The sequence below is a fragment of the Poecilia reticulata genome, chromosome 1 (genome assembly GCF_904066995.2).
Source record: "Poecilia reticulata chromosome 1, P_reticulata-male-v2, whole genome shotgun sequence".
Taxonomy (NCBI): Eukaryota; Metazoa; Chordata; class Actinopteri; order Cyprinodontiformes; family Poeciliidae; genus Poecilia; species Poecilia reticulata.
This window is the reverse complement of record NC_088830.1, coordinates 14,962,281-14,989,889: the sequence shown is the minus strand read 5'-3', so window position 1 is coordinate 14,989,889 and position 27,609 is coordinate 14,962,281. Positions and strand designations below refer to the sequence as shown.

The following is a 27,609-nucleotide window of genomic DNA, read 5'->3' as shown; positions in this document are numbered from 1 at the left end:
TTTGGATAAAATCTGTAAGTAAGGTTAAGAATTCCGTTGCTAGGTAACTAAGCGTTAGTTTCATGTTTGTAACCATAAAACAGACGCGAAAAGATTTGTTCGTAAAGGAGAGCACTCTTTGGAGAATTCGTTGGAAAACGACGCTAAAGTACGCTAAGTGTGTTTTAGTTTTTTTGGTTGTTTTTTTTTTTTTCCCAAACATTTTCAAGAACACTGTCGAAACCAGGTTTCACATTTTAAAAACTCTGTTCGCCCCTATAATACTTGCGTTACGCCGCAGTTCGTTTCTTTTATCCACGGGCTTTACTAGTGTTTCTGTCTCAACGTCTGTAGTTCCCAGAGATGATGGCTTCTGCATCGTCGTCGTCCTCTTCCCGAGACGTTTCAAAGCAAATAAAGGACGGGCCACTCCGAGGTGAAGGTGGGTGTAGCTAAAGAGGAGTTGAACGCAAAGAAAACGAGACATTTTGACATGGGTTGTTAGCTACGGCAGCAAATTTAACTTCTAAAGCTAGGAAATATTCAGGAGCAGCACCTTGTCATTACGAGATATAAAACTTTTTCTCGTTTTATATTGTTATAACGAGAAAGTTTTATTTTTTAAACAAGATGTATATGCTCTTAACAGTGAGAAAGTGTGAGTCAGATGGGATATATGCCTTTATGGCCGTACAAGAAGAGCTGTCAGAGGAACTATTGTTTTCTCGTTATAATGACATAACTAGTCGTAGAAACTAGTTACATTTATTTGAGTAACTTTTTTGGGGGGAGTACTTTTAGAAGTTATACTGCGCCGTACTTTTTAATATGATGACACCGTTCATTCCTGTATACAACTGTGAGTAGTTTCACTGAATGAAGGACAAACATATTTTAATCAAAAAGACACCAGGCACAGACCCATTCATAAAATATTTGATTTGCCTGAATTTGTAATGAAATTTGTATTCGTTTTCATTTTAGTCTTTAAAATACCAGAACTGGCACATAAATGAATGTTCTTTGTGTCTTTCTGATTGTAAGATATTCAATTAGATATGATAAACTTAAGTAGTTTTTTAATCTTGAGTAATTTCTTGGAGGACTACTTATTATTTTTACTCAAGTTAAAAAATATCTTGAATTAGTGCTACTCTCACGCACAATGTTTGGGTACGCTACCCACCTCTGTTTGAACTATTAAACCTGTAGAGATTTGCACTGACATCAGTTAGTATCCAGGGAACTCGGATATAAATAGTGGACTCTTAAGTACCTTGGTATTCATCTGAATAATTAACTAGACTTTGTCGCAGCTCTTTCTCAGCCAGCATCCCTGGGTTGGCCCATATCAGGACAAATATGTAGGGGCCTCCTTGGAAACCGCAAACAAAACCTTCTGGGACCCATATTCTTGCTCTCATTTATCCCACATGGGTCCCACTTAGTTATGCTGGCTGGGTTATAGCAAGGGTCAGCGTTCCTCATGCTTAGGAGGCTGAAGTCTTTTGGAGTGCTGGGGATGCTACTGAAGACCTTTTTGACTAGGACGGCATTAGAAATCTTCTAAAGTTTGAGCAGCAACCTTAAGCATTCTACGCTTTAAGCAGTTAGATAAGTTCATCCGGGAGGCCACCTCTGTGCTTGGGTGCTCCTTCAGTGATGGATTTACGATGGTCACTTGGTCTACAAACGTTGTTAACACAGGCTTCGAGACAGACGCTCTGTGAGAAAGAAGCTGTTCTAGGTACTTTTAATCAGAAAACAAGAAGCTCAACAGTTCTAGTGTTAATGGGATTTAAAATTTATTTGGTTAAAGCAAGTTTAGCATTTTGTTCTAACAAGATAGTGCTGAATTTATTTCCTAGCTCTGACAGTTAAATACTTCTGTAATTAGCCCGTTTCATAATGGTAGTAAACTTTCTTTTTGCCGTAGAACGCAATATCAATCGAGTGGAGTGCACCACTGTACCACCAGGACCTGAATATAAAGTACATCCACAGGTGAGGCCTAAAGAAAGTGTATCTAATCATTATGCTCATAAAAATATGCCATGAATCACAGAGGGAGGTGTGGTCTAAGCTTTGTGGCTACTTAAGGGGCGAAGGAGCTGGAATTCACCCAGAACAGGTATAAAACTGTATAAGTTGTACTCATACTAAGCTGATATATTAACATCCAGGACTTTTGGATGTTATTTTGACAAAATCACACAACACAACCAATCCTTCCATAAAAGGAAAAAAAAAAGAAAAATTACCCAATTTTACATTCTGATTAACAGCTTCATCACACTCGTTTATAATGTTTAAGTTACATTTAAAACTAAAAATATCTTTGTAATTATTTTCCTTTTTTTAAGTTATTTAAAAACATTGCATTTGCTCAGAGTAAAGTAACTTATTGTTTTTCTAACTTCTCCTTTGGCAATTTGTTTCACTCTTTTATTTTTTTTACTTTGAAGTCAAAGTAAAACATGTTCTGAGTTCCCAGTTCAAAATTTATTAAGAATGCCTGCTAAAACTGAAATTCAATTCAGTTATCACTGAGCAACGGTGAGTTTATTATCCAACAGTGGCCAGTGGCACCCATAGTGCTCTTCATTATCCATTTGTTTAATGTGTTCCTTTGTTTTTTTTAATGCATGTAGAAGATGAATTCGCTGTAGCATGATCAAGATATGCTAGCTTTAGTTCTGAAACCATTGCGTTTCTGTTTTTCTATTTAACAGTTGAAGTAAGGACAAACAATGCTAAACTTTTAACGAGCAAGAAGAAAATATTACCAGACTCCAAAATTCTTTGAGTTATATATTCCATGTAAAGGAAAGATATGAGCAAAGGAATGTCTAAAGCTCAGAAAAGCTTTATTGAGTTACTTTAGAAATTAGATATAGAAAAATTTAAATGTCTTATTACTTTTTCCCCAGTTGGCCGACATTGCTGTTGTTTAATATTGAGTATCTGTTTTGCTGGCAGTTGTGCACCAGATTAGTCAACTTGTTTTAGTTGCTTGAATGCCAGGACTTTTGTGTGATTCTTAATCATTTGAAAGAAAATAAATGCAATGTTTGAATGTAATGTAATCTGTGCAGATAGATGTTACATTTAAACAACCGCAATATTGAAGGATTTTAAAGTAACTGAAGCATTACCTTTGTTATATTGCCTGAGTGCTTTTCTGCCTAACAACATCCCTCCAGAGTCGAGTACTAAATAAACACTTCCAATTTTATGCTCAGTAAAAGCCACTTGGCGCAGACCATGAATGGCTGTCTCAGAATATATCTGTAAAGCTTTGTTAAAATTTTACACTCTCAGCACATTTTTAGACATTTTCCTCATCTTAATCTAGGCTGTATTAAAGAGACCTGTGTTACGAAAACAACCCAGTGTGCAACACTTGAAGGCCCGTGAGAAAATGATATTTCTAGGCTGGTACACCCCGTCACCCGCAGATAAGGAAAAGGAACCAGAAAGCACACAGACGGTCCCTGAACCACAACAGTCTACTCTTCTAAAACCTTCGCTTAAGGTGAGATTTTGACAAGCTAAGATCAAACCATAAAGCTAAAAAACTCATAAAAATGACTGAAACACTTTAGATTCAATGTTTAGAACATAATTTGAGCAAGCTGTAAGTCATCTATGAACCTCCTTAAACAAATAAAAAAAAAAACATTTGTAGTAGTTTTTTTTTCTACATAACTGCCTCTTCTTTTTCTAGAAACAGGAAAAGATCACAAAACATGAAAAGAAACAGGAAAAGGTGACAAAAACAACCAACTTCCAACTTATAAGGGACTTCAATCGGATGCTTTTTACAGAAAACCAAACCCAGTCAACTACGCCCTCATCAAAACAAAGGGCATACAGTTATCCAGCTTTATCAGTGATCGACGATAAACCATTGGCAGACATGACAGAAAGAGAATATTATGAGTTAGATCCCGAATCCGCTGCAGCCTTGACTTCCCAAAGACTTTCGAAAGCCTTTACTCTGTGGCACAGCGAGGTGTATAAGAGGAAGCGTGACGTCGCCAAGACGGTTCTCAACACCGACCTGTTTATACTGGACCCGGTATGTTTTGTGCAGAGCGTGGACAACTGTAACACAGAAATCCTTACAAGCACAAGTCACAGGTACATCTCAATAACAAAAAACTTCGTGAAAAAGTTAATATACTCAAATAAGTCTAAAAAGTGAAACTCATATATTGAGTAGATTCATTGCACAGATTGGGATTTAAAAAAAAAAGACAATATTGTGCACAGCTAATGAAAACCTAAAATTCAGTTTCTTTGAAAATTTGAATCTTTCACAAAAGGATTTTAAAACAGGAATGTTATGTTATTCCTTGCACATTCATGGGACAGTTATCTAGTCATTGACACCGCCAACGAGGATGGTGTTCTATGCCAAAAAATGTCATCGCTAAAGAAGCTGGATGGAAAAGTTTTTTTGTATCCAGCTCCAGGGACTCTATGACAAATGGATTGACTACAGCCTTGTCAGAAGTGTGCAATAAAGACCATTCAATAACATGTCATTAATGTAGATAATGTGTTAAGCTAATAATTAAACTTTTTGATAATATTTTGAGTTATTAAAATGTACCTGGGATATAGAAAAGAATCGTGTGTAATTTTCACAATGAATTGTTACTAACATGTATATGTTTTCTAGAATCTAAGAAAGGCATTGATGAAAATCAGGACACTCTCATGCAAGCTCATTGAGACGGGGACGTATCAGGTCATAGCAAACCAAACATACACATTGACAAAGTTCTACGAGTCCCAGGTCCAACAACAACATGAGGTGCAGCAGTGCATTCATGAACAAATGCGTCACAATTAATTGTTGTACGCATTTCAAGTTTTGTCTTTGTTGGCCTTTTCTGAAACCTTTTGCTTGTGTTTGTTTGGTCAGATACAGAGTAGCCTTCTGCACTTTCGAGAGACTGTTAAGGGGGTGACAGTTTGTGCTGGACGTGCATACCTCCTGGAGCATAAAGCTACGTCTGCGAGGAGTTTTAACAGTGACGTCTTAAATGCGACTTTTTATAGGCGGATGACTTGGTTAGTCAAATTTCTTCTCTTCGTTTGTGTTCTTAATTTTACCATTTGTGTCCAACTTCGCTTTCACAAAGTTAACATGCTCTGCAAAATGTACTAAAAGTGGTTAGCAAGTAATTTAAATCCAACATTCAATTAAAATAAGAAGCTTTTCGTTTTTTTTCTGGATTTATTTTTTTCAATGTTAGCAATCAGATTATTTTTTTTTATTGATCAAACAGTGTAAATATGCATTTATTCAACTTGATTTCTTCACTTACAAAAAAAATTATTATGAAACCACTTAAAAATAGGATAAGTTCACGAAAGTTCAAAATGACTTTGTTGCACATTCATGTTCTCGTCTGCTTCGGCAAGAGTGAGTTTACTTTATGCAAGTTTTTTCAATGTTTTTTATAGAGATTGTGATAACATTAGATCACATTCAGAAGATAGCAGACATGTTGTTGTGGTCAAAGACTTTCATGATCAACTGAGCATCTAAATTCACATTTAGATATTCATACAGATCATCTACATGAGCTGACAGAGTGAGGATGGGTTGAGCTTCCGGCTGGCCACAGTTTAGAGTTGGCCAGTGCTTTTTCCAGCTGATGGTTATACATTGTATAGCAGGATAGAGTATTAATAGTTTCTAATACACAAATAGCACATACACCAAGAAGTAAGGGCAACAAACACGAACAGCATCAGATGCATGTCAGAAAATACCACATTTTTTCTAACTGTAATTTTGGTCTTCTACAAACTAAACATAGCAAAAACAAAATGTGTTTTTTTTGTCCAGATTGCATGTGTGATATTTGTTGTGTGAATGACATAAACTCTGGACAAGAGAAACAAATTTTGTTTTTGCTACGTTTTTAAAAATATCAAATGGCAAATACATCTCTTGCTGTTGCTTCGTTTGTGTGATATTTTCTGAATGCATATTTCTTATATTAAATACATTAAATGAACTTTTTAAACAAAAGTTGTGGAGTTATTCAAAAGTAAAAAAAAGTGCATGTTATGTCAAATACCACAATCAGAAATAGCAGTAATGATAGCCTAATTTCACTTACTGCAACACTGATGTCTTATCATTCATTGAGGCAAATCTAATGCAGGTGTTCCGTGTTTCTAACCCTCCCAGCTTCATTCGTCATGTTGACCATTTGATGTTTAACACAGTGCACTCCATGGTGCTAAATGCAGTGGATATCATCCTGACTGTGTTCCAGGAACAGGTAGGTTGTATGCCCTGCCAAATCACTCCTCCCCCCCCAAGTGACCAGCCTGCGCCTGCTTCTGAAGAGGAATCTGAAAAGAAGGTAGGACAGTTTTTCATAACTTATTTCAGCAAAGACCACTCTTATCTACTTCAGATTATACTGAACATTGTTACAAGTTATTGAGGTTTTGTTTTTGCTTGTTTGTGTTTCAAAGGTTCTTCCTGACTTTCCTTTATTAACAACTGAGCTATTGCTGGAGTTAAATGTTTTGACGTTCAGGCCCTCCGAGGAAGACTTTAAGGTCTGTTTAGTATGTTCTGCAACAAGTAATATTTCACATTTCAAATACACATATGTAATATATTTAAAGTATAATTTATATATACAGAAAGCCATTAGAGCCCTAATCAGGGAGTTCAAGAACACAGGAATGTCTTTGATTCCCATCACAGGAGACCCTGAAATGGTTCCACTGATAGAGTTTGAACAGGTGATGGTAAAAATATTCATGAATTTAATCACATATCTCTGACTAGACATAAGTTTACCCCTATAAATGTTTCAGACATTTCTTTTAAACTTTTATTATGTTGAATGTAAAGTTAATTGTATTTATGTTGAAGATAATAACGGTACATGATGACGTTGTTTTCAGTTAATATATTTCTAATATTGACATAAAATGCACATCATATTTCTGTAACAATACAGATGCTTAAAAACTGAAAGTAGTCCATAACTTCTTTGTAAAAAAGTGGAATGACAGGATAATTATTGAACATGAAGATTAAGAAGGGCATAGAAAGCTTATAAAATAGTCATAATCTGTCCAGTATTTAGAAAGTTTTGCATTCGTATTTTCTGGTTGCACCAAAATTTATGTTTTCCAATTCCATTGCTTACATCATGTTTGGAGGAGGATTGGAACTTCATATCAGGCCCTGAACACCTTGTCTGCAGTAATGTTTGGAAGAGAAAACATTCTGCTGTGGAGCTGTTTTTCAGGACCTGGTGCCAGCATCTAATAACTTAAAGGGATAGTAAATATTTCTATACAAGATATAAATCCCAAATAGTCAGTAAAGCTCTTACAAAAAAAAGAAAATGAAGCTGTTGGAATGGTGAAACACCCAGCTTGACTGCAATTGAAATTTTTTGAAAGGATCATAATGTTTAGAATATGCTCTGAGTGTCTTTAAGAATCGATGCCATCTGTGTGAAAGAATCAATGTGTGACATCAATGCATGTGGCTAATTTTTCTATGCAGGATGTCTTGAAGCCTTGCTTACTTTAAATGCTTCGTGCAACGCATACAATTCAAGATGTGCATCCACTATTAATTCTTTCATCCTAGTTTACTACACATAACTTGAATATGGACTTACTTGACTTCATGTCTTTGCATGTGTGGATTACTGGGGTTGTTATTGAGATCTGGTGTGAATTTGATGCCAATAGCCTTATTTCTTGTCTGATAAAACCATTGATGTGTTCAATGCTTCCTTTCTCTCATGTATGTGTTTATTTTTGACACTTAAAGGAGGAACTGGAGGGTGGTCCATCTTTGAACACTGTCTTGGAGGAAGATATCCACCTTCAAGGTATCATTAAAAAGATCATGGTAGGTCTTTACACAATTTCTTTCAATGGAGTCTTTTTGTTCAGATTTAAACTCTTATGTAGTCACATCCACTTTTTTAATGCTTGGGGGGGCTTTTTACCTTCCCTTCAGGATTCACTCCATTTAGCTTTTAATTTAGCCCACGTCTCTTCACGCGCATTTGAGCATTTTCTGGATTTCGCTAAGAAGAATAAAGATCTGGAACTTGTTGCAATGGAACAAACAGAACCAGGTGATTGTGACAAAATAATTACAGTCAACAAACAGTTTTTTGATTACATTTTAGGGGAACATTTTTAAAGATTTCTTCTTTTGTTAACAATTGTTTATTTTATTTTAATTTTAATAATGTTTCAGTGTTATTAAAATTGATGTAAAAATTTCTATGTCCATTGTTTTGCACATGATTTTTATCTACACTATAGACACCATAAGTCCATATTCATTTTGTAAGTAGCTTGTACTAATTATAAGGTTATATTATTATTCTTAAGATTTTCTAGCTAACCTTTCTGTTTTTCTGTTGAGGAAACACATTTTCAAATCAAGTCTTCAACAACAAAACACATTGGATGTATCCATTAAATGTAAAAAAAAAATAAAAGTTGGGAAAGATTACGTCGGCACTCGCATGTTGTGCCGAGTCTATAAATTGTTGGAATAGTAAGAAATTAAAATTAGTAAAATATTGACAAACTTATTGACAAAAAAATTGACAAGCAGTTAACAGTCTGCCAATCTGGTGTCAAAGCCTTAAGCTTGATTTTTTTCATGTAGAACACGGAGTAAAAATATGTACAGTGAGATTTAGATCTACACGTTGTATGGCATTTGAGTAAAAAAAGCTGGTAATGTTCTGATTTAGTTTTTTTGTTTAAATCCTTTCCCACGCATTTTAAAAACAAACTGTATAATTGAAGAATGACATGCAGCTACAAACTTATTGAATATTGGAATAAAGACACACATTGCAGTAAGTTCACATTTTTTCTCACTCGTTTCGTTTTATACAATATTTTGATGCACATAACACTCTCGACCTTGGACTCTGTAATCTATGTCAAGTGTAGGAATCTACTACACTATGACTCAATCCAAAAGACTGAAAACTGCCAGTCACAGAGGGAATTTCTCACACTTCGATATCATGATATTTTATTAGCAATACTTTTGTGTAGACATGTTTTGATATATTAAAAACCCCAAATCAGTCATTTTTAATTAGGAAATAATGCACGGAAATACAAATTGTCTCCTTTCTGTAATAAATTTGTTTTTAGGTATTATATAATATTGTAAAAAAATAAAAGAAAAATACAATGAAGCCAAGAGTGTAAGGCCATATAGGGTCACAGAAGTTGAGAATCACTATAATACATTTTCAGGTACATAAACAGCTGTGAAACAGCATTTGCTGTCATTTTTTTTATGACGCATGAATGTTTATGAGCATCAACCAAATTTAAAAAGCAGACAAAGATAACCTGAGTAAATAGAAAAATACATTTTTGAATGCTGGTTTCATTTACTGCGGGAAGAAAGTTATCCAAACTAACCTGGCCCCTTAATTACAGTTCATTTTTAATCTGGCTTGTAAATAGTTACATGTTGCTGAAAGAAGTGGCCAATGCATTAATCTGCATGCTTTACTGTAACTTTTAATGGATGATCTGAAACCTTTAGATGTTGCGAGAAAAAAAACAAAGAAATTTAGTGTGCACCAAGTACTTTGTCACAGTCCTGTTGAGTATGTATTCGTAAGTCATATAGAAAGTAGCAGTTTTTTTTTTGTTGTTGTCTTTGTCTTACAGATTTGAGCTTTTTTGCCAAGACCTTGGAGTTATACCACGGTAAATATAAGGAGGCCATAGCTATCCAAGACAAGATGCATCTTGGCTTACTGCTGGTGGATCAATTACTGCTCAAACAGCAGCTTAATGCTTCTACTCTCTCTTCTCTGGAGGTCAGAACTACTTTAATGGAATCATGAATATAGAGACATTTTATCCAACTGCATTGTAATCCATTGAAACACTTTAGCATTTTCTTCTCTAAATCAACTTCTATTGGCTTCATGTGGTCAAAAAATCCCATGTATTTGCAACCTACCGTGCGCAAATTTCCATTGTAAACATTAGGTACTGAAATGATCTTCAGTAATGCTTTTTTTTTCACTACAATAATATTCTGACAAATTAGCTACGAGGCATTTTTCTTTTTTTTTTTTTCTCTCCTTTTAAATAAAACCCAGCTGACATTCTGTTGTAAGCAATGTTCGATGCCACAGGAAGACATTTAATTAGAGAAATACTTTCCAGTCCAACCGAAGGTCAAATTAACATTTTTATTACACAAGTCAAGGGTGTGTTGTAGAAGTTCTTGTTTCTCATCTTTTCTAGGAATCGCATGGAATGCTCATAAAGCTGGCTAGGAAACAAGTCGATGACCTCCTGACTAAAGTCGGTGAAGCCAAAACTAAACTGGAGTCATATCCTTCCACAACAGTGGAGATGGGCGATCAGCTCATATTCCTGGACGAGTTTGAGGACGGAGTGAGAAGCAAATTTTCCCTTTGTTGCATTAAATCACAGCTGCGATGTCAAAATAAATATTTGCTGTAATTGATAAATAGGAATCCATTTTTGTCCCCTCTTTTATTTATAACCCTTCTTCTCCATCTCACCAGATCTTGGACGTACAGGAGCAGCACGACAATGTTTCCAAGGTGTACAGCCTGTTCAAAGCGTACTCTGTTACCGTACCGTCTCAGGACCTCGTTGATTTCGTCACACTGCAACCCAACATCAGCTTGTTGTATTATTTAATTGACGACGCTGTGACAGACAGGGAGTCGAGCATGGAGAGATTCGTCAGCTCCCTGGTCACGGATGAAAATAAAATGCAAGAAGAGATCAAAAAAATGGCACAAGTGTTGCAGGTACAATGTGTGTAAATACTCTGCTTCTTTTCGGCTTTAACCCTGTATACTACGAATGGAATGTAAATTGAAATAACAAACATAATACAATTACACCTCCCTGAAACAATTTACATTATACATGCATTTAGAACTTACAGACAAATGACTCATTACAGTGGTTTTCAAATAGCTGCCCTTTAAAGATGGCTTCTATACACACCATTGAAATGTAGAGAAGAATATGATGTGTGCGTTTTTTCATTTTATAGATCTGGTATGAAAAAAACTAATAACTTGGGACTGGATAAAATTTCAAACAAACCACCCACACTTTTTTACAGAAAGAAATATGTTTGCAAACTGCTTTTTTAAAAAAAGCACGTGTTTATTGTAGGGTACTCCCATCTATATGGGCAAACCATGAAAAGTCCAGGAGTTATAGATTTTGAAATAGAGCAGATTTATTTTTGTTCGTACATCAGAAAGCAGAAAAAAAGCAATAAAATTAATATCAAAACCCAGTAAATAAAACGCTCTTTCATGATTGTTTTGTTTTATTTTTAGTGGAACCTAAAGATATTAAGACCTGATTAGTATTATTAAAGCAATTTGAGGTTAATATTTTGTTCTCAAATGTCCAGAATGTCTTAGAGTTTTCAGAAATCGGTTACTGGAGTAGTGTGAAATTGTAAAAATCTGACTTGTTGAGGTGTGTTCTTCTATGTGCAGAATCCAGACTTTTTGGACATCAGAGTAAACCCCTCGTCATTGCATCCCTACTTTGAGAAGATCCAGATTGCTGTAGACAGGCTGGAAGCCCAGGCATCATCCTGTAATTTCTATGAAACTAGATTCAAGGTGCTACTTTTTGTCTCTTTTTTTTTTTCAGATACATACTGTGATATCAAAGTAAACACGGTCTTACTGTGATGCTGAACTGCATCAAAGTAAGATGCAATCCAGAATCTTACTTTGCAGTGAATTTTTTATTTAGTTTTGACAGTCACAACTAGGGGTGCACCAATTGTAGTTTTTGATGATCTTATCCACCATAACATTGGTGGATAAGATCGGTGATCGCTGATCAAAAAACGCCTGACCTGCGGAGTCAGATTTATGCCAATACTGTTTTTGTTTTGTTTTGTTTTAGTCTAAAAAGTCTCTTAATATAGCAACAAAGATTCTTAGTTGGCAACAGGGGGGGGATGACTGTTGATGGCACTTATGCAGACGTGACCAGGTGGGTGGGTGGGTCTGTCAGTCAACCTCCTCTCGACAGGGAACAGAAGCTGACTTTTAGACCTTTGGGAACGTAGATAACATTGGTGGATAAGATCGGTTTTTATATTAGCCAATCTCCCGAAATAAAGGAAATTGGAGCAGATTTATTAGTGAACCCAAATAGCCAAACTCCAAGGTAACTAACTCTTTCTGCTCTGATGGGTAAAGCTGGAGTTTACCAAGTTTGATGTCCTGGAGGAGATGGCGGCAAAATTCAGGCTGATCCTGCTTCTCTGGAACTCTTTAGAGGAATTTGATGATCTACACAATAAATGGCAGCAGGTCAGATGCTTTAGTGTGTTGAGCATATAAACCTAAAAATACATTCTTTGTTATGTGCAGGGAGACCTTATGTTGTACGTTTGTGTTTTTTGACTTCTCCAAAGACCCAACTGAAGGAAATGGACATTGAGGAGTTGAACTCGCAGATCAGCAAGTTCAACCAGTATGTCGAGCAGCTAGAGAGGGGCCTGCCTCCAAACTCTTCAGTTGTGGTTTTGAAAAATAAGGTGGAAAAAATGAAACAGAAGGTAGGTAGAACAAAGTTCAAATTAGACGGATGAACTTTTAGACGCTTTGGGTGATGTCGTTCTAACTTGGGGCTGAGATTGTTGACATCGGAGTTTATGAGAGCTGATTCTGCTTTTTCAACAGGTGCCTGTCATCGGTAATCTGTTGAATTTGCGTTTGAAGCCGGGACGGTGGGTGTCTTTGGAGAATTTAGTGGCCGCCACTCTGGATGTGGAGGAAGTTACTATTGCCACACTGGAGGAGCATGATGTCTTCTCATATGGATTAGAGATACTGCAGATATTGAGTTAGCAAACTTAGGCCCTTTTTCAATCTTTATTTCACTTCTGTGTGTAAGTACATGTGTGAATCTTAATTATACTCCTTAAGTTTGTAAATACCCTTAACCTGTAAATTAACCAGGTGGAATAGACACAGACAGGCAAACGGTTCAGATTTACAAACCATCGTTTACCAGCATCATTACCAGCTTTATTCTGTTGGTCAGATTTAGTAAACAAGGTAAAAAAATAAATAAAAAATTTGCAGGTGCTGATGAAAGGATCTATTGACTCAAGAAAATATTAGAAATATAAACACAGAGTTACGAGCTAAATTATTTTTTTGGTAGGAATGTTATCACAATATTAAAGGCAGCTAAATTAACAGTTCTATTAAACACATTTATTTTCAACCTTGTTTTTGATATTTTATCTGCTCTGGCAAATGGATTGCAACCATGGTGTGGGAGTGTAGAGAACACAGTTCTTGCGAAAGGAGGAGGTTGTAACACATAATTTTAAACTTTGGTGGAGGAATTTAAAATCTACCAGCAAAATGAGGACATCACCGAAATGAGGAATGGCCCACACACTTTGCGCTAAGAACAGAACCATTTTTTTAACCATTGCTGTGGAAGGGCATTCACAAACAATAGTTGTGCTTACAGTAGTGAACAGGCAATAAGGTAAAGCACCGAAGCTAAAGGAAATGAATAAATAAAACAGACCTAAACTTAAATATGGTACTACTTCCTATCCTATAATATCTTCTCATTTTCCTGGAACAATCATTCTTCCTTCGCAGTCCAAAATAAGCAGAAGAAGGATTTGGTGTGGAGAGACTTTAGGAGGAGCTGACATCTTTAAATTAACTGTTACAATCCCAGATTGTCTTTTTGTTGTGTCCATTTGTGTCTTGTTTCTATGCCATTCCTCAAGACTGACCTAATGAAACATCACATCTGGATGCATGCTTGATGGTGTAATGGCAAATCAGTGTCTGACTAAAACTAGTAAAGGAGGCTTGGGAAGAACACTTTTTCAAAACGTATCTTTGTTGTGATCTGATGTTCCTATTGTTTCAAACCCATCGGTTTAAACATTGTCCTTCCAGATGCTGAGCGAACTTTATTTTGAGAAATGCATCTTCACAACTGGACCTAGTACTTGTTACTTTAGGCCACCTTTTTATTTTTCAGCTTGTAATGAATCTTGCAGGTGAGCGATGCATAGAACGATGTCTCACGCTGACTTCTGGAACGTCTGAATGTTGAGAGGAACTGGTGGGACTCAAGTGTTACCATCCAGCTCTCACGCAGCGTTTCGTAGAACGGCATTGTGTTTGACCATCAGACGTCGGACATTTGTCTGTTTTTACTGTGAAGATGCTTATGGAGGATTTTAACACCATGTTACTGTCAACAGCTTCTTAATGGTCAAGTTGCAGACAAATCTGGCTCTGTTTAATTAGACTCTGCTAAAAGCTTAGAAAGCTCCCAGTGATTTCTGTACAAGCAGGAAAAGCTTCCAAACATTCCTTCTTGTGGATTTGATTTGAATCATGCTGGATTTGTTCTCAAATTATTACACAGCACTTCCCCCTAGTGGCTAGGAATAAAAGACAAACACATTCATACTTGTGCGTAAGGCTATAGTTCACTTGCTTTTAGGGAATTATATTGATTCTGCTCATTCTCTAAGAGCGCCTTCTCTTGTACCCTTCCTCTTTTTTTTTCTTTTCTTTCTCATAATTTTTATGTTTTCTTCCAGGAAACGGCTCTTTTCAGCACAGTTGCTGTCAGTTTGACAGTGTGTTGTACACTTACTGTGGGAAAAGCAGATATTTGAATTCTACATGATTTCTGTTTGTATGAATCACCTGCAATCTCAGTCAGTTGTCTATGTTTATATTAAAATGATGTAAAATATATTGGGCTGCTCTCAGGAGACAGGCACTGGTCCCCACCCCCCACAACCACAACCCCGCATGCAGAAGTGGGTATTGACAATAGACATCTATTTTCTATGAGGACATAACTTGCTCAGAACATCTCACCCTCGTATTTCACTTTCTTTGCCATCCATTGCAAATTCATGGTGACAAGAAATCTTTAGCAACTGAAGTGGTATATAACTTTGTTTAAAAATGTGTTGGTGCACAGGTATCTTCTTCTTTTTTTTTTTTTTCCAAAGAAAGCTTCAGGATGTTGTCTGTTAGATATTAAGTAAAGAGCAATGTGGATAAATGACAATGTGCTAAATCATTTGTACTGAGCTCCAGTTCTCTAAAATGAAAGTAATCATCACATGAGATTGTAGCACAAACTGAAGCATGTTATGGCTTTTTATGCTTCTTTTTATGGTGGAGTGGTTCTTGTTGGGCCAGCAGTGGTGGGACAAATTTAAAACCACCAAAGACTTGACAAATCCCCTCTCTGTCCAGTTTGTGGTTTTTACCTGGTTTGATGGACATGACAAGGCCAGTCATGTGTCAACGCACCATAATGATAATCTGTGTTGACTGAACACTTTTTTTCATCCCACAAAGTACTTTGGACAAGCAACAATGTAAGTAGGTCATTGTAAAAAAAAAATGTAACCTCAACCAAATAAAATTCAAACTGTGTATGAAATACCACAACAAGCCAGGAGTATGTACAAAAAAATGTCAAATGACAATCAACATTTATTACTGATCACTATAATATTCGTTGCCCCCCTTCTAATTTCCCATCTTATTCCTGCATTAAATATTCATTTAGCTTCTGTTTAAACTTGTTCGTTTCCAGGAACACATATATTTTCCTCCATTTTGTAGTTACATGTTAGCCCCACAAGATGGTACTATTACAAAAGAAGTCATGCCAGAAGTCAAGCGAATCAAAATAGGACTGGTTAAAAAGACATTTTGTCTGCTAAGAAGGCGGCAAACATGACATAAATCAGGTAAAATGAAGTATACAGATTTTCCTCTTGAAGATAGAAAGATGCAAATGGATGTTCATCTGCACAGCCATGTCTTTTTTTGTTGTTGTTTTTATAAAGTGTAAAAATCACTTAAAATGTCATTTGGCTTTATAATGTTAGCATCTTTGTCATCTGAAGTGTCTATTTATGCACACTGTGTTTAAATTAATCCCCATCTTCTTTAGAGAGGGGGGTACTCTTAAGTGGTGTCTCTTAAAGGGAGTATGTCAATTTAAGAACAAGATAATAAGAGTAGCAACAATGAAAAATCAAGACAAGTACCAAGATAGAATAAAACATATGGCAATAATACATTGTGTAAAAATAATCAAAAGCAGGAGAAAAAAATTTCTTGAAAAAAGGTTGGGGGGGGGGAGGGGAAACAAAAGCAGGATAAAGTTTAAGATAATCACTCATAGAATCACATTATAGCTGGAAAGTTGTAGCAAAAAATAGGTCTTAAAATTCTTTAAATATTCAGTGGAGCAGCTTCTCCAATATCAGTAGGTATAGTTTCAAATCTTTGGGGCATCTGTGGTGAACTGTAATAGGGAATAAATGTCTCACTACTTGAGCTTAAACATGATCTATGGGTAGATGTATCAGTTTAATCAAGCAAAATATATTATTTTAATTATTCTCAAATCTTTTCCTTCTAAAGGGTAACTTCTCTTTGTCACTGAGCCTAAATTGAAGATATCAGAGGAATATTCACATTCGAGATATTAACAGTTCTATTTTGCTTCTAAACTGAATGATTATATTGCATCTGTCACTAATAGAATCAATAATAAAAAACCACATCTAAAGTAATCATCAACAGAGAGATGTGAACAAATAAAATTACAATCTTAACTACTGAAAGGGTCTCTCCAAAGAGTTGGAGAGTAAAAGTTCAGGTTTCCTGGCTGATAAAGGGGTTGTCTCCATTAAATGTGAACTCAAAGTTTATGTGCCTAAATTTTTTTATTTCTAAATAACTGACTTAACCTTAGGGAATGTTTGGAAAAGAGATAAATAACTCACCAGAGAGATTCCACTCCAGGTCCCAGAGACTGATGTCCGTTAACAGCCTGAGACACAGCGATGGTGAGGCATCGGCTCTCAGTGTGTTGCCTCTTTGCAACTTGAACTCAAAACCATAGATCTCTTGACTTGTGGGTTTGAATTTTCAGCACCTCGGCTAAGTGGATGGAGAATCTCACCACAACGTTTGTTTGGCCCGACTGCAATGTTTCTCTCCACTGCGTGTGTTCATCTCTTGACCAAGGTGGTGGAGGTTTGCAAGTTCCTCTCTATGGATTTCAGAAACAAATTGGAGGCAATTAAATACCTTAAGGTATTACTACAGGAGATGTTGGTGAATTAAAGGATGCAACCAGATTTTAAACAAGGGAATTAAAGATGGCGGTTGACTCGACTGGGCGCAGGTTCTGGGTTTAGCATGTTGACCAGTTAATCAGTCTCTGCCCACCAATTTCTTTTCCCTCTATTTCTTTCTACCTGTGACCCGGCTCTCAGGAACACTGGGAGAAATCATGAAAGTATTTTGACTTGTCTGGAGTACATATTAAGAAAAAAGATTTGGCTACTTTTCTGAGGGAGAGTATGCCAGAGACACATTATAAGAACTGTAAGCAGATGTCAAGGATTCAAAGTCGACAATATTTTTAGCAACAGAAAATGACACAGTTACATGCTGTTGAGAGTTTTAACTTTTGCATCCAAATGATAGTTATTTTTAGAAATGCTACATTTTGCACAATGTTGTAAATATTTTATAAGCATCTTGGTCGTGCTTATTGTCTTTTGGACGATTTCACAAACAATAAATGAAATTAAAAGATGGCTAGTAATCTAATCTCACCTGCAGGACATCTTTTTCAGTGTTGCACGTTCAAGGTTAGTTTCTGCTTCGACAACCAACATTTTAAGATAGCTTTCTGTAGTCTGCTTTTGGTGTGCACTGAGGAAAGGTACATTTTTTACCCTTATAAAAACCTGTGAATAAACCTGTGTGCTGATTATCCCTATTTTTTCGTAGTTCTTTAGAACTGGGCATCCATTTTCTCTCCCCCCTTCTTACGCTGGAGTTGTGCGCACCATCTTCCTTCTCTTGTTCGACAATTATCTTCACCATACACGGTAAATCTTCATTTGTGATCATTATTACGTAAAGCTTAGAGGACTCTTGTAACTGGCAAATGAGTCATTATCTGTTTGTAGCTCATTTCTACTCCCCCTGCGTTTGCTCTTTACTCCCTGAGAAGACTTTCATTACCTCCTGCATTACTGCCTCTAATGTTTCTACAATCCAGTGAAGCCTGCTTGTTTTGAAAAGTAGCTAGTGTGAAATGTAATTATAAGTACACATTAGCCTCCTATGCTCTTCATTACATCCGTATTTGTAAGTTCACAAAGTAATTATTACCTCAGTAACACATTATTATAACCCCAGTCTGCATTTAAATTCATACAGCAAAGCGTCTTTATGAATACTTGGTACAACATTCACTTCAATGCGTGTCCATCATTTATTTTTATTTATTTTTTGGAGTTTTGCTTTGGTCCCATTTTTTATCCACCAGGTATGTCATTCTGTGAGGTTGGTGCAGCGTGTTGTGCTGGTGGGGTGGAGGTCTGCCCACTGTTTACACTCATTTGGCAGGTTCTTCGTTGGACAGGGTGGCATGAAGACAACCCATTTCATCAGCCTGTCAAAACCAAATATTCAATCTACAATCTGACTTGGTGGGAGAGCTCCAAGGAGATGAATTTTGTACAAGTGACTGAGAGCTAGAATTGCTTCGTTTACTTGCCTCTGTCAATATAAATGTATTTTTTATGCTGAAACTACAGTTTAGCATTTTGACCCTGAACTGGTGTGCCCAGCGAATAGCACTTTTTTTTTTTTTTAGAACTGGGATTGACGACTCACACAAACAACTGGCTGATCTGTGACGGTTCTGTTGATGCCCTGTGGACAGAGATTAACACTGCGTTGACGGCAAGATGCTGTGAAGCAAACAAAAACTTCATTTGTGTTTTTCTGCGCTCTGTGGTTTAGATTTTAATTTTATCTTTCTAAGTTCTTAAAATATTTTCAAGTCTAAAATTTGCCTGCCACACAAATTTATTATTGATAGTGACTGTATTCCAAATAGTCGGTGATCTCAGGCAAAAGGTGGATAAGTGCCTTTTTTCAGGACGAAATTATAATTGAATTCATCTGAAAGGCACCACTGAGAGATTTGAACACGCTTATTTAAATATTCTAACTTGGCTCATCTAAACTCTACTTTGTCTTTTGAATTATGGTGTAAACTGCCGCTATTATCACCAAATTTTCTTTAACATCTGCCGCTGTCCCTGGCAAATCCAAGAAGGGGGAAGGAGGCAAGCAGATGCAAATTAAACATTTTTACTAAAAAAAACCAGGACAATTCAAAACCTAGAAAACAAAGTGCAGGGAAATCCAAAGTAGGTTGGTGGCAATAACTGGAGGTCAAGTTAGATTATTATTTCTTTCTTTGGCACCAATAAGATGATTCTTAATGGGCCTAACAACAAAAGACAGATTTACGGTGTGCAGCGTGTGAATACGTGTAACAGACCATTGCCTAAACTTTTGGCTGCATTTGTTTGCCGCTCAGTGGGGCATCCAGACAATTTACCAAGTTGACATAAATCAAATCCCTTCTATTTGATCTCTGTTGGATGGCTTTGTTTGCTTCTGGAAAGACTCTATGGCGCATAAAACATAAAATGAAATACTTTCCTTTTTATGGAACCAGAATTAGTTTTTAGCGCAAATAATTACAATTTTACTCAAAAAAACTAAATATAATCAAAACATTTCAGAGCATCAGAATATCACTTAGAATATCCCTCACTTTTTCTGTGCATTCACTAAGATTCTTTTTAATGCAAGATTTTTGAGCAGTCAAAAAAAAATGTAGATTCACACTTGTTAAAATTTGGTTTTTTTACAAGAGATGCTATTTTCGAATTAATACAGTGAAATTTTTTCCAGAAAAGTGACTCCCAGCTGAAAAGTTTGAGGGTATTAAAAATCCATGTCAGCAACAAAAAAACACATCTGTCTGATTCACAGCACTCTTATTTATAGCAGTTTATGAAAAACGTAAAATCAGCTGCTCTGCTCTCATTACACATGCTAGATGTTTACCTTTTCAGTTTTTGTGATTTATGGTGATACATTTTGTTCACAGAAACTTTATGAAAATTAGGAATTAAAATAGGACTTTTAATAATTACTAAATTCAGGTCACATTTTTAAAATTAGAAACCTTAGATGAACTTACATACATCTGACACTTTGGTTATCTTTTAAACTTTTGATCTATGCTATCCATTCCACTCTGTTTTTGTGAGCTCGATCCAACCTTTCTGTTTTTAAGATGGTGTTCTTTTAGTACACAAGCTGCGATTGTTGTAAAAAAAAAATTATATCTATACATTTAGGAGTAATCTAAACTTCTCTGAACCATCATAGATTAAATAATCTATCATTATTTGTAATATATGTTGCCAAACTCATCTTTGCTTTCTCTTTGTTCCATAATGCATCAATCTTTTTTATTAGCACAAACTTATTTGAGTTTTTATCTATCTGTGTTAGCTAACCTTTTTTTTAGTATTTGTGTTATTTTTGGCTTGGCGGTCTGTTGCACTTGCAGTGAGACCTACTTTAATGTTTTGCGTTTGCACTAAAGAGCCTCTGAATACACTGTAACACTTGGACTTGGCCCCAGACATCCTATCTAATTAATCGATCAATACATAATCAGGAGGTAGACCACATATGGTCATTAAAACAGCTTTTATCCCAATTATCCAATTAAATTAGATTAGACTGCATTTTAAAGTGGGCTCTGGGCAGATAATTAGAAAAAATAATTATTTCTCACATACTCTTCATTCAAACTGGATGATAAAACCCTTGAATTAAAGCAAGAAACTAAATTGCATTTTCAGCAAATGTGTCTCAAATTGATGCCATTTAAACAAAACTGCATTTATCTTAAAAACATAGTTTTGTGAGACTCTCTTGAACCTTAAGAGCCTATCTTCATTTGTAAATAATATTCAGATTATTGACTTATTGTGGTTAAAACCACATAATCCTTTAATTTTGATTTGATTTCCATAATCCCCACCTCATTTATGCTGCCTTGTCCTGATGGAAATTAGCTGACCTTGGAGCAGCATGCGGACCTCCTGGTGGGGGAGCACAACCTGGCCATCCCCCTGATTAATTTGCCACTTAAGCCTGGCGTGCCTGGTGACACATTCAGAACTTAAACACGGGTTCAAATGAGGAGCAAAACATTCGTCCAATGCCTCACAATATGTAAAGGCTCATTACGCTCGTTGAGTTTGTTCATTCGATTGGAAATTCCAGTGCAGGCATTGAAAGGTTAACACTCATTTCATTGCTGCTTTGCCAGCCCAGACTCAAAATCACATGTTAAGTGAGTGGATAGAAAAGAGTACCTGCCTCAGATTGTCTGGTTCTTGACAGGACATTTGAGCCAACATGTTTTCCTGTCTGTCATGCCTCAAAGTATCCTCCTCAGTCTCTAAATCTCCTAACTTACACTTCTTTTTGGATATGAACTGCTACAACCTTTGCTTCCTCTGGGCTGTGCTGGGATGTTTACTTAATACATCTTATAAAAACAAGCCTAGGAGAGTAATACATGTATATAATCTGCTCCTGATTTCAGATAGGTTTCACTGTCTAATGATCTAATCTGCAGGAGCTCCCAAAAATTGTAAGCCAGTTGAAGCACAAACGGGGTTAATTATGACAAAAGGCGACACATTCAAATAAGTATATTAAAACTGGGGATGCACATTCGGTTTTGATGGATTAATAGCCTATTTTTGTTTGAGAAAGGTAGATTTTACAATTACATAAACAACAGATTCCAACTTTGAAGATTTTGTGGTTTTCCCGCTCCAACGTGCATTTGGTGTGGACTTGCTATATCATGCACACGGACCACGTTCACACTTTTGTGCCAGAGCCGGAGATGATTGCTGCTCAGATACATAACTGCTGATTTACACATTCTGATTATCACAGGAGACACATCTGTTGAAATATCTTCTCCTTTTCCCAAAAGCTACCATTTGTGACTCTGAATGTAGGAATCCATTCGGTGGAGGGAGTACGGCTGCTTCACACATAAAAGAATATAGCCTCCACCGCTCGTTCCTGAACGGTACAAACTAACTCTGGCTTTGTCAAGGACACCAACAGATACACGGTTTAAGTCTTTGTTCCGCCACAGCATGACATGCAGCTATAATTTATCTGTTCAAGGCAAATTACTAACATTTACATGCCCTGTCTGTGCTTTCTGCCTCACATTTTCTTCATTCCCTTTTTCTTATCTGCTTCTACATTCCTTTGGTTTACCCAGCAGGCATGATTATTGCATGAAAATACTCGAAATAAGCTTTGCAACTTCTTTCTAGGCTCTACCTGACTATCAACAGAAATAGACATCAGCTCGCAGTGGAGACTTTTACAGCATGTAGTACTCTCTTGACCTGCTGTTGAAGTGTGCACCTGTAGCTGTTCAAGGTTTGCTAACACAATGAAGAAATTCTCAATTGTATCGTTTTTTCTTCTTTCCATTTTGTTCAACGAGTGATATTCACGTTTTCATATTTTTCATGAGCACTATATTCTACTATCTCTATGTAACAGTTGTGTAATAATTTATATTTTTTACTGCTTTCTGGTCATGATGGCTAGGTACGCTGCAAACTGAGGCGTGTATATTAAAGTAATGTGAAAAATTAATGAATTACATTGAATAATTCTATTTCTGTATTAAAAAGTCTAAGATAAAAACTGTTTTAATAACATTGTTTTTCAGTTAAAAGGAAAGGAAAGTGAAGGAACGTGACATAAAAACAGGTACAAAAAGATGGAGGTTAGAAACTGAGGCAGAAAGTTTTCTTTGGTTCTTTCCCACCTTTACCTTTTGGCCGTCATTTATTCTTGTAAATTTTGGTTTATTATCACATTGAACTGTTAATCACTAGCTCACAGAATGTGAATGATAGTGATGGGTAAATGAGGCGTCATGAGGCGTTTCGACTCATGATGCCTCATGAGTTTCAGTTTCCATCTCCTCAGTGGCCAATCTGTATTAAACACCGTAACGTTATTGGCACTCAGGTAGCGCGGAGACTGTTTTTAACAATATGGTCAACTAGGACGAAGAACACTGTGGAAAAAAAAACTGCACAAATAAATCTGTGATGCAGTGAAAAGTGAACCGCGTTACAGCGAGGGTTCACTGTATATGAAATAATTTATAAAAAGCAACTGAGTAATTTGTAGAATGGCTGTGTATCTGAGTTTATCTGGGTGAATCTGGGACTTCATTCTCATGCCTGGCTCATAATGCCTCAGCATTGAAAAAGTGGATTTATTTAAATAAGACAGTTTAGTTAAACATATGCGGCACTTAACCTGCAGAACATAATATGACAGTAAACTAAAAGTCAGTTTCAGCTGAATTTGGATTCAGATAGATTAAGTAGAAACTGACAAGAACCGGATGAAACGACAAAAATGAAAACAAATGTATTTTCCAATGTAAGATCAAAATGGTCCCACACTGCGGAAACATTTCCTTTGAAGCTGCTCCATAGATGACAATGCAAAAGTTCAAGAATTTGTTTGGCAAATGCTTTTGACAGATTCGCTTCCTTATAAACACAGTTTGGCATCCAGTGGCACTTCGAAACAGTTCCTGTATTGGTCACGTGACTTGCTGAAACCAATACGCGCACCGACACGGGTGTTGGTCTATGGTAGCGGTTCTCAACGTGGGCGGTGCCGCCCCCCAGGGGGCGTTCAGAGGACGGCAGGGGGCGCTGGAGGACATTTTTACAAAAGGGGGGCGCTGGAATGCCTCTGGGGGCGTTTGGTCGAAGGTAAACTTTACACCTTATATGCACAACAATGCCAGTTTAGACTTTGAGCAACTTGTTAAAACTGTATTGTATAACATTAAACCATGCTTGGCTGCAACTGTATCAATGGCAGCTCTTCTTCTATTCAGTGTTTGTAGCTTCTGTTAGCTTCTTAGCGCAGCTCCGTTCTCCTGCTACTGGTAGCTAAAATCACGATACCCTCACTGTGTATCCCTCTGAAAAATGAACCCATTTAAATAAAGAAATAAAGAAATCCCTCCATGGGTGATACCACGATAGAGAGCGTTCATTTTATAGCGTTAACACGGTGCTGTAAGTGATCCGGTATGAAACTGGTGTGATAGAACAACACAGCACTTTTAAATTTCAATAATCAGAATGCAGAAATTGTTTCCGTTGTTTTAAAAGGTTTTTGTCAGTCTGCCTTTTCCCCATCGATACGCTTCCCAACCGCCCTGCACCTTAGGGAGTTTAAAAAAAAAAAAAAGACGTGCACATTGCGCAAAACTCTGAAACAGGAGAAGAGGGACATAACACGGAGCGACGAACTAGATGTGAATTATGGCATAAAAACAAAGAATCCGACGCTGAACAGTGAAAAAATCAACAAATGACGTGAAACACATGACGCAGTAGGTGATGAGTGAAGATTATTCGTCTTATATCCATCATATAATGGATAAATGATCAAATAAATCTAGGAACAGGAAATAAACTAAAGTGGACATAACAATAAACCAAGAGAGGACAATACTAATCAAAGGAAATAAAATGGAAATGAATGAAGAACAAAATGCAAGAATAAACTAACTAAATACAGAGGAATAAACTTCTATGGCAAGACCTTTCAAGCAATAAGTAATACAGAGGACTGTATGGCAAGAATAAACAGAAACTATTTCCAGATAAAAGGTAAAATAATATTGTTGAACTGCCATGAGTTTGTTGAGGCCACATCTAGTACTGAGAATAAATATATCTTACAGACCATAACAGTACTTACCACTTACTTATGTTTTTAATTAGATTTGATATATTTATTTCTTCAATATTATTTTCATGTCAGTGTTAATGTCATGAGGCTGATGACTCGATGACACTTTCAATTTGACTCATTAGGATTTGATTAAGAACCAGATTTGTTCTTTGTAATTTCTGTCCAGTAAAACTATTAATCTATAAATCAATAGTCAGGTCTATATAAAGATATAATCCATGTTTCTGTCTCATATTTGTATGGCATTAAAAGGATCTGGAACCTTGTTTTTCCACTGAAAGCTCTGGTTTGAACAATATCCATAAAATATCCATGTGGGTGAAGTTTTATGGATGATACTCTGATGTCCCATTCTCCTGAAGGCAGCACAGAGCTGCACCACCAGAAACTGACAAACACTGAAGAGAAGAAGAGCTATGATTAACGTAGTTACAGTTCTATCCATGTTTTAATGTTGCAGAGCTTAGTCGTTTTGCAAATAGATCAAAGTTTAAACTGGCATGTTGTACATCTTTTATCTGGTCATTTTGTGGAATATTTAACAACTAGAAAATGGCAAAGAACAAGAATATTTTTTCCACTCTGATTGGCTGCTGTTAGACCTACAGATTTTAACTTGAATGTTCATTGCATTTTTCATAGACACCTGTGAAAATAATTTCTATTCCCTTGACTTTTTTTTTCTCTGGGAAATTATTTTTGATGATAAATACACAGAAACAAGCATAAAAATCAAAACATCTACAATAGTGATAGTAATATTAATTATAAAATAATGGTCAGTGCAAAGTAGCCTACAAATTCTTTGGTGGGGGGCAGTGAGGGACCTGGATAAAGGCCAGGGGGGCGCTGGCCCAAAAAAGGTTGAGAAACACTGGTTTAGCAGCTACTAAAGTGTCCACTCCGTTTCAAAGAATAAATCTTACACAACTTATGACAACAGTCACATATTTTGTCTGCCACGATCCCCGGTAGCATATTGTGCTAGCTAATGTTAGCACAAGGTAAAGTTCATAAACTAGGTTTGTGTAATATTCGCCTGTCTTTATGTTGAATTCGTTAAACACCACACCTCTGTCGAGCGGCATTAAGCGTGGAAAATACCAAATGTATCTGGAGGAAACGTGTTAAAAACTGCTGTGTAATCCTCTGTAGTGTGTGTATTAACTAGCATTGAAGCTAAAGTGGGAAAACACAGCGGATCGCTGTACCAATATTATTAGGTCCATGTTAATATGCGCCATACGTCAAGTGACTGTACAGATTATTTCTTTACCAAGCACATAATCAGTGCTGTGGATGAGGGGAGTCAATGTAACTCTTAAATATATATTTTCTTCCAGATGCAAAATGAAAAACCAAGCTGGTAAATCACAGGCCGAAGGAGGATATTCACATCATTTCTGTCTTGTACTTCGTTTTATTTCGAATTGGATGTAATATGTCTTTTGCTGTGTTATGTTATGAAATTAAATTTTTCTTCTCCTAATTCCCCATTCTAGTGTCATAGTTGGTGCATGGCACCAACTCTGCAAGACAGAGTTTAGAAAGTGTGGCTGAGCTAATTTTTTCAGTTTCCAGCATGAGCCATGGGAAGTTAGATGCGACTTGAACTCCTTAGCGGATCCGATTTTAGGCAATACATTTGGCATCTTCCACACACGCAAGCATAGATATAAAAAACGGAGCACACCACACATACTCTAAATGCTTCTCAGCAGAGTGATGACACATTTGAATTGGCCAAATCCAATCTCAAGGCCCACCACACACAGACAGCTGTTGGTGGCTGAAAGTGCTCCACTCTATATCAGACCTTGTGAACAGACATGCAAATGCAAATCTAGTATTTGTAAACATGCAAAGAGAGGCAATGCCTTCATTCCTCCCTTCCCTGCAATCTGTCCCAAGTTTGCCATTTTTCTTCTCTGATCTTCATATAGAAAACACCACCTGGGTGTTTATGCAAGTAAAACCGCTTAAGCAAGTGGGGTAAAAACTTTTTGCTCTATTTGGTGGCAATGTTGGTGCAAAATTACTTGTGACAGAGTCCTGTGAAATGTTACACACCTGATCCAATCTTGGAATTGCTTCAATGTGGAGCAACCTCACTCTGACACACTTCTGGTTCATTTCATAAATTAGTTGCTTGCCTCCCAAACAGCACTGCTGTGGCCCTGTAGCCTCAGATGTTATACTGCATGAAAAGTGGGATTTTCGACAGCTATTGACACCTAGTACTGCCGTGCGCATGGAGATTGTGGGCTATTGGCAAGACGTTTTTGTCAGAATGAAAAATTGTAGGGTCAAAAACCATTCTTGGCAATTAATGAGAATTGAAATAATTATTCTCATTATTTCACCTCGTAAATAGCAGTTGGGCTGCACAGTAGCACAGTTGGTAGAGCTCTTGCCTTGCAGCAAGAAGGTTCTGGGTCCGATTCCCAGCCTGGGTCTTTCTGCATGGAGTTTACATGTTCTCCCTGTGCATGTATGGGTTCTCTCCAGGTACTCCGGGTTCCTCCCACAGTCCAAAAACATGACTGTCAGGTTAATTGGTTTCTAAATTCTCTTTAGATTTGTGTGTGTGCATGGCTGTTTGTCCTGTCTGTCTCTGTGTTGCCCTGAGACAGACTGGAGACCTGTCGAGGGTGACCCTGCCTCTCGCCGGAATGTTAGCTGGAGAGGCACCATCACCCCTCCCGACCCCACTAAGGGACAAGGGTGTAAGAAAATGGATGAATGGATGGATAAATGGCAGTTCATTACCAAGAAC

The 27,609-nt window shown here is 36.8% G+C and overlaps 1 protein-coding gene across 3 annotated transcripts; it reads left to right on the top strand.

The window, feature by feature from the left end:
* The first annotated feature begins 36 nt into the window (after positions 1-36).
* LOC103464202 (dynein axonemal heavy chain 6-like) lies at positions 37-13,299 on the top strand. 3 transcript variants are annotated; one of them, XM_008408156.3, is made up of 19 exons: positions 37-148; positions 334-421; positions 1,916-1,983; positions 3,335-3,514; positions 3,707-4,060; positions 4,667-4,801; positions 4,913-5,061; positions 6,194-6,371; positions 6,487-6,573; positions 6,661-6,762; positions 7,814-7,894; positions 8,006-8,126; positions 9,706-9,857; positions 10,294-10,446; positions 10,581-10,832; positions 11,544-11,672; positions 12,264-12,377; positions 12,482-12,625; positions 12,750-13,299. In XM_008408156.3, exons 2-19 carry the CDS (start codon positions 343-345, stop codon positions 12,915-12,917), a joined length of 2,646 nt encoding a protein of 881 aa, XP_008406378.2. In that variant the 5' UTR covers positions 37-148; positions 334-342; the 3' UTR covers positions 12,918-13,299. The 3 variants fall into 3 exon arrangements, with proteins under 3 accessions (XP_008406378.2, XP_081463175.1, XP_008406386.2); XM_081607049.1 differs by having other exon boundaries at positions 37-157; XM_008408164.3 differs by lacking the exon at positions 6,661-6,762.
* The last annotated feature ends 14,310 nt before the right edge of the window (positions 13,300-27,609 follow it).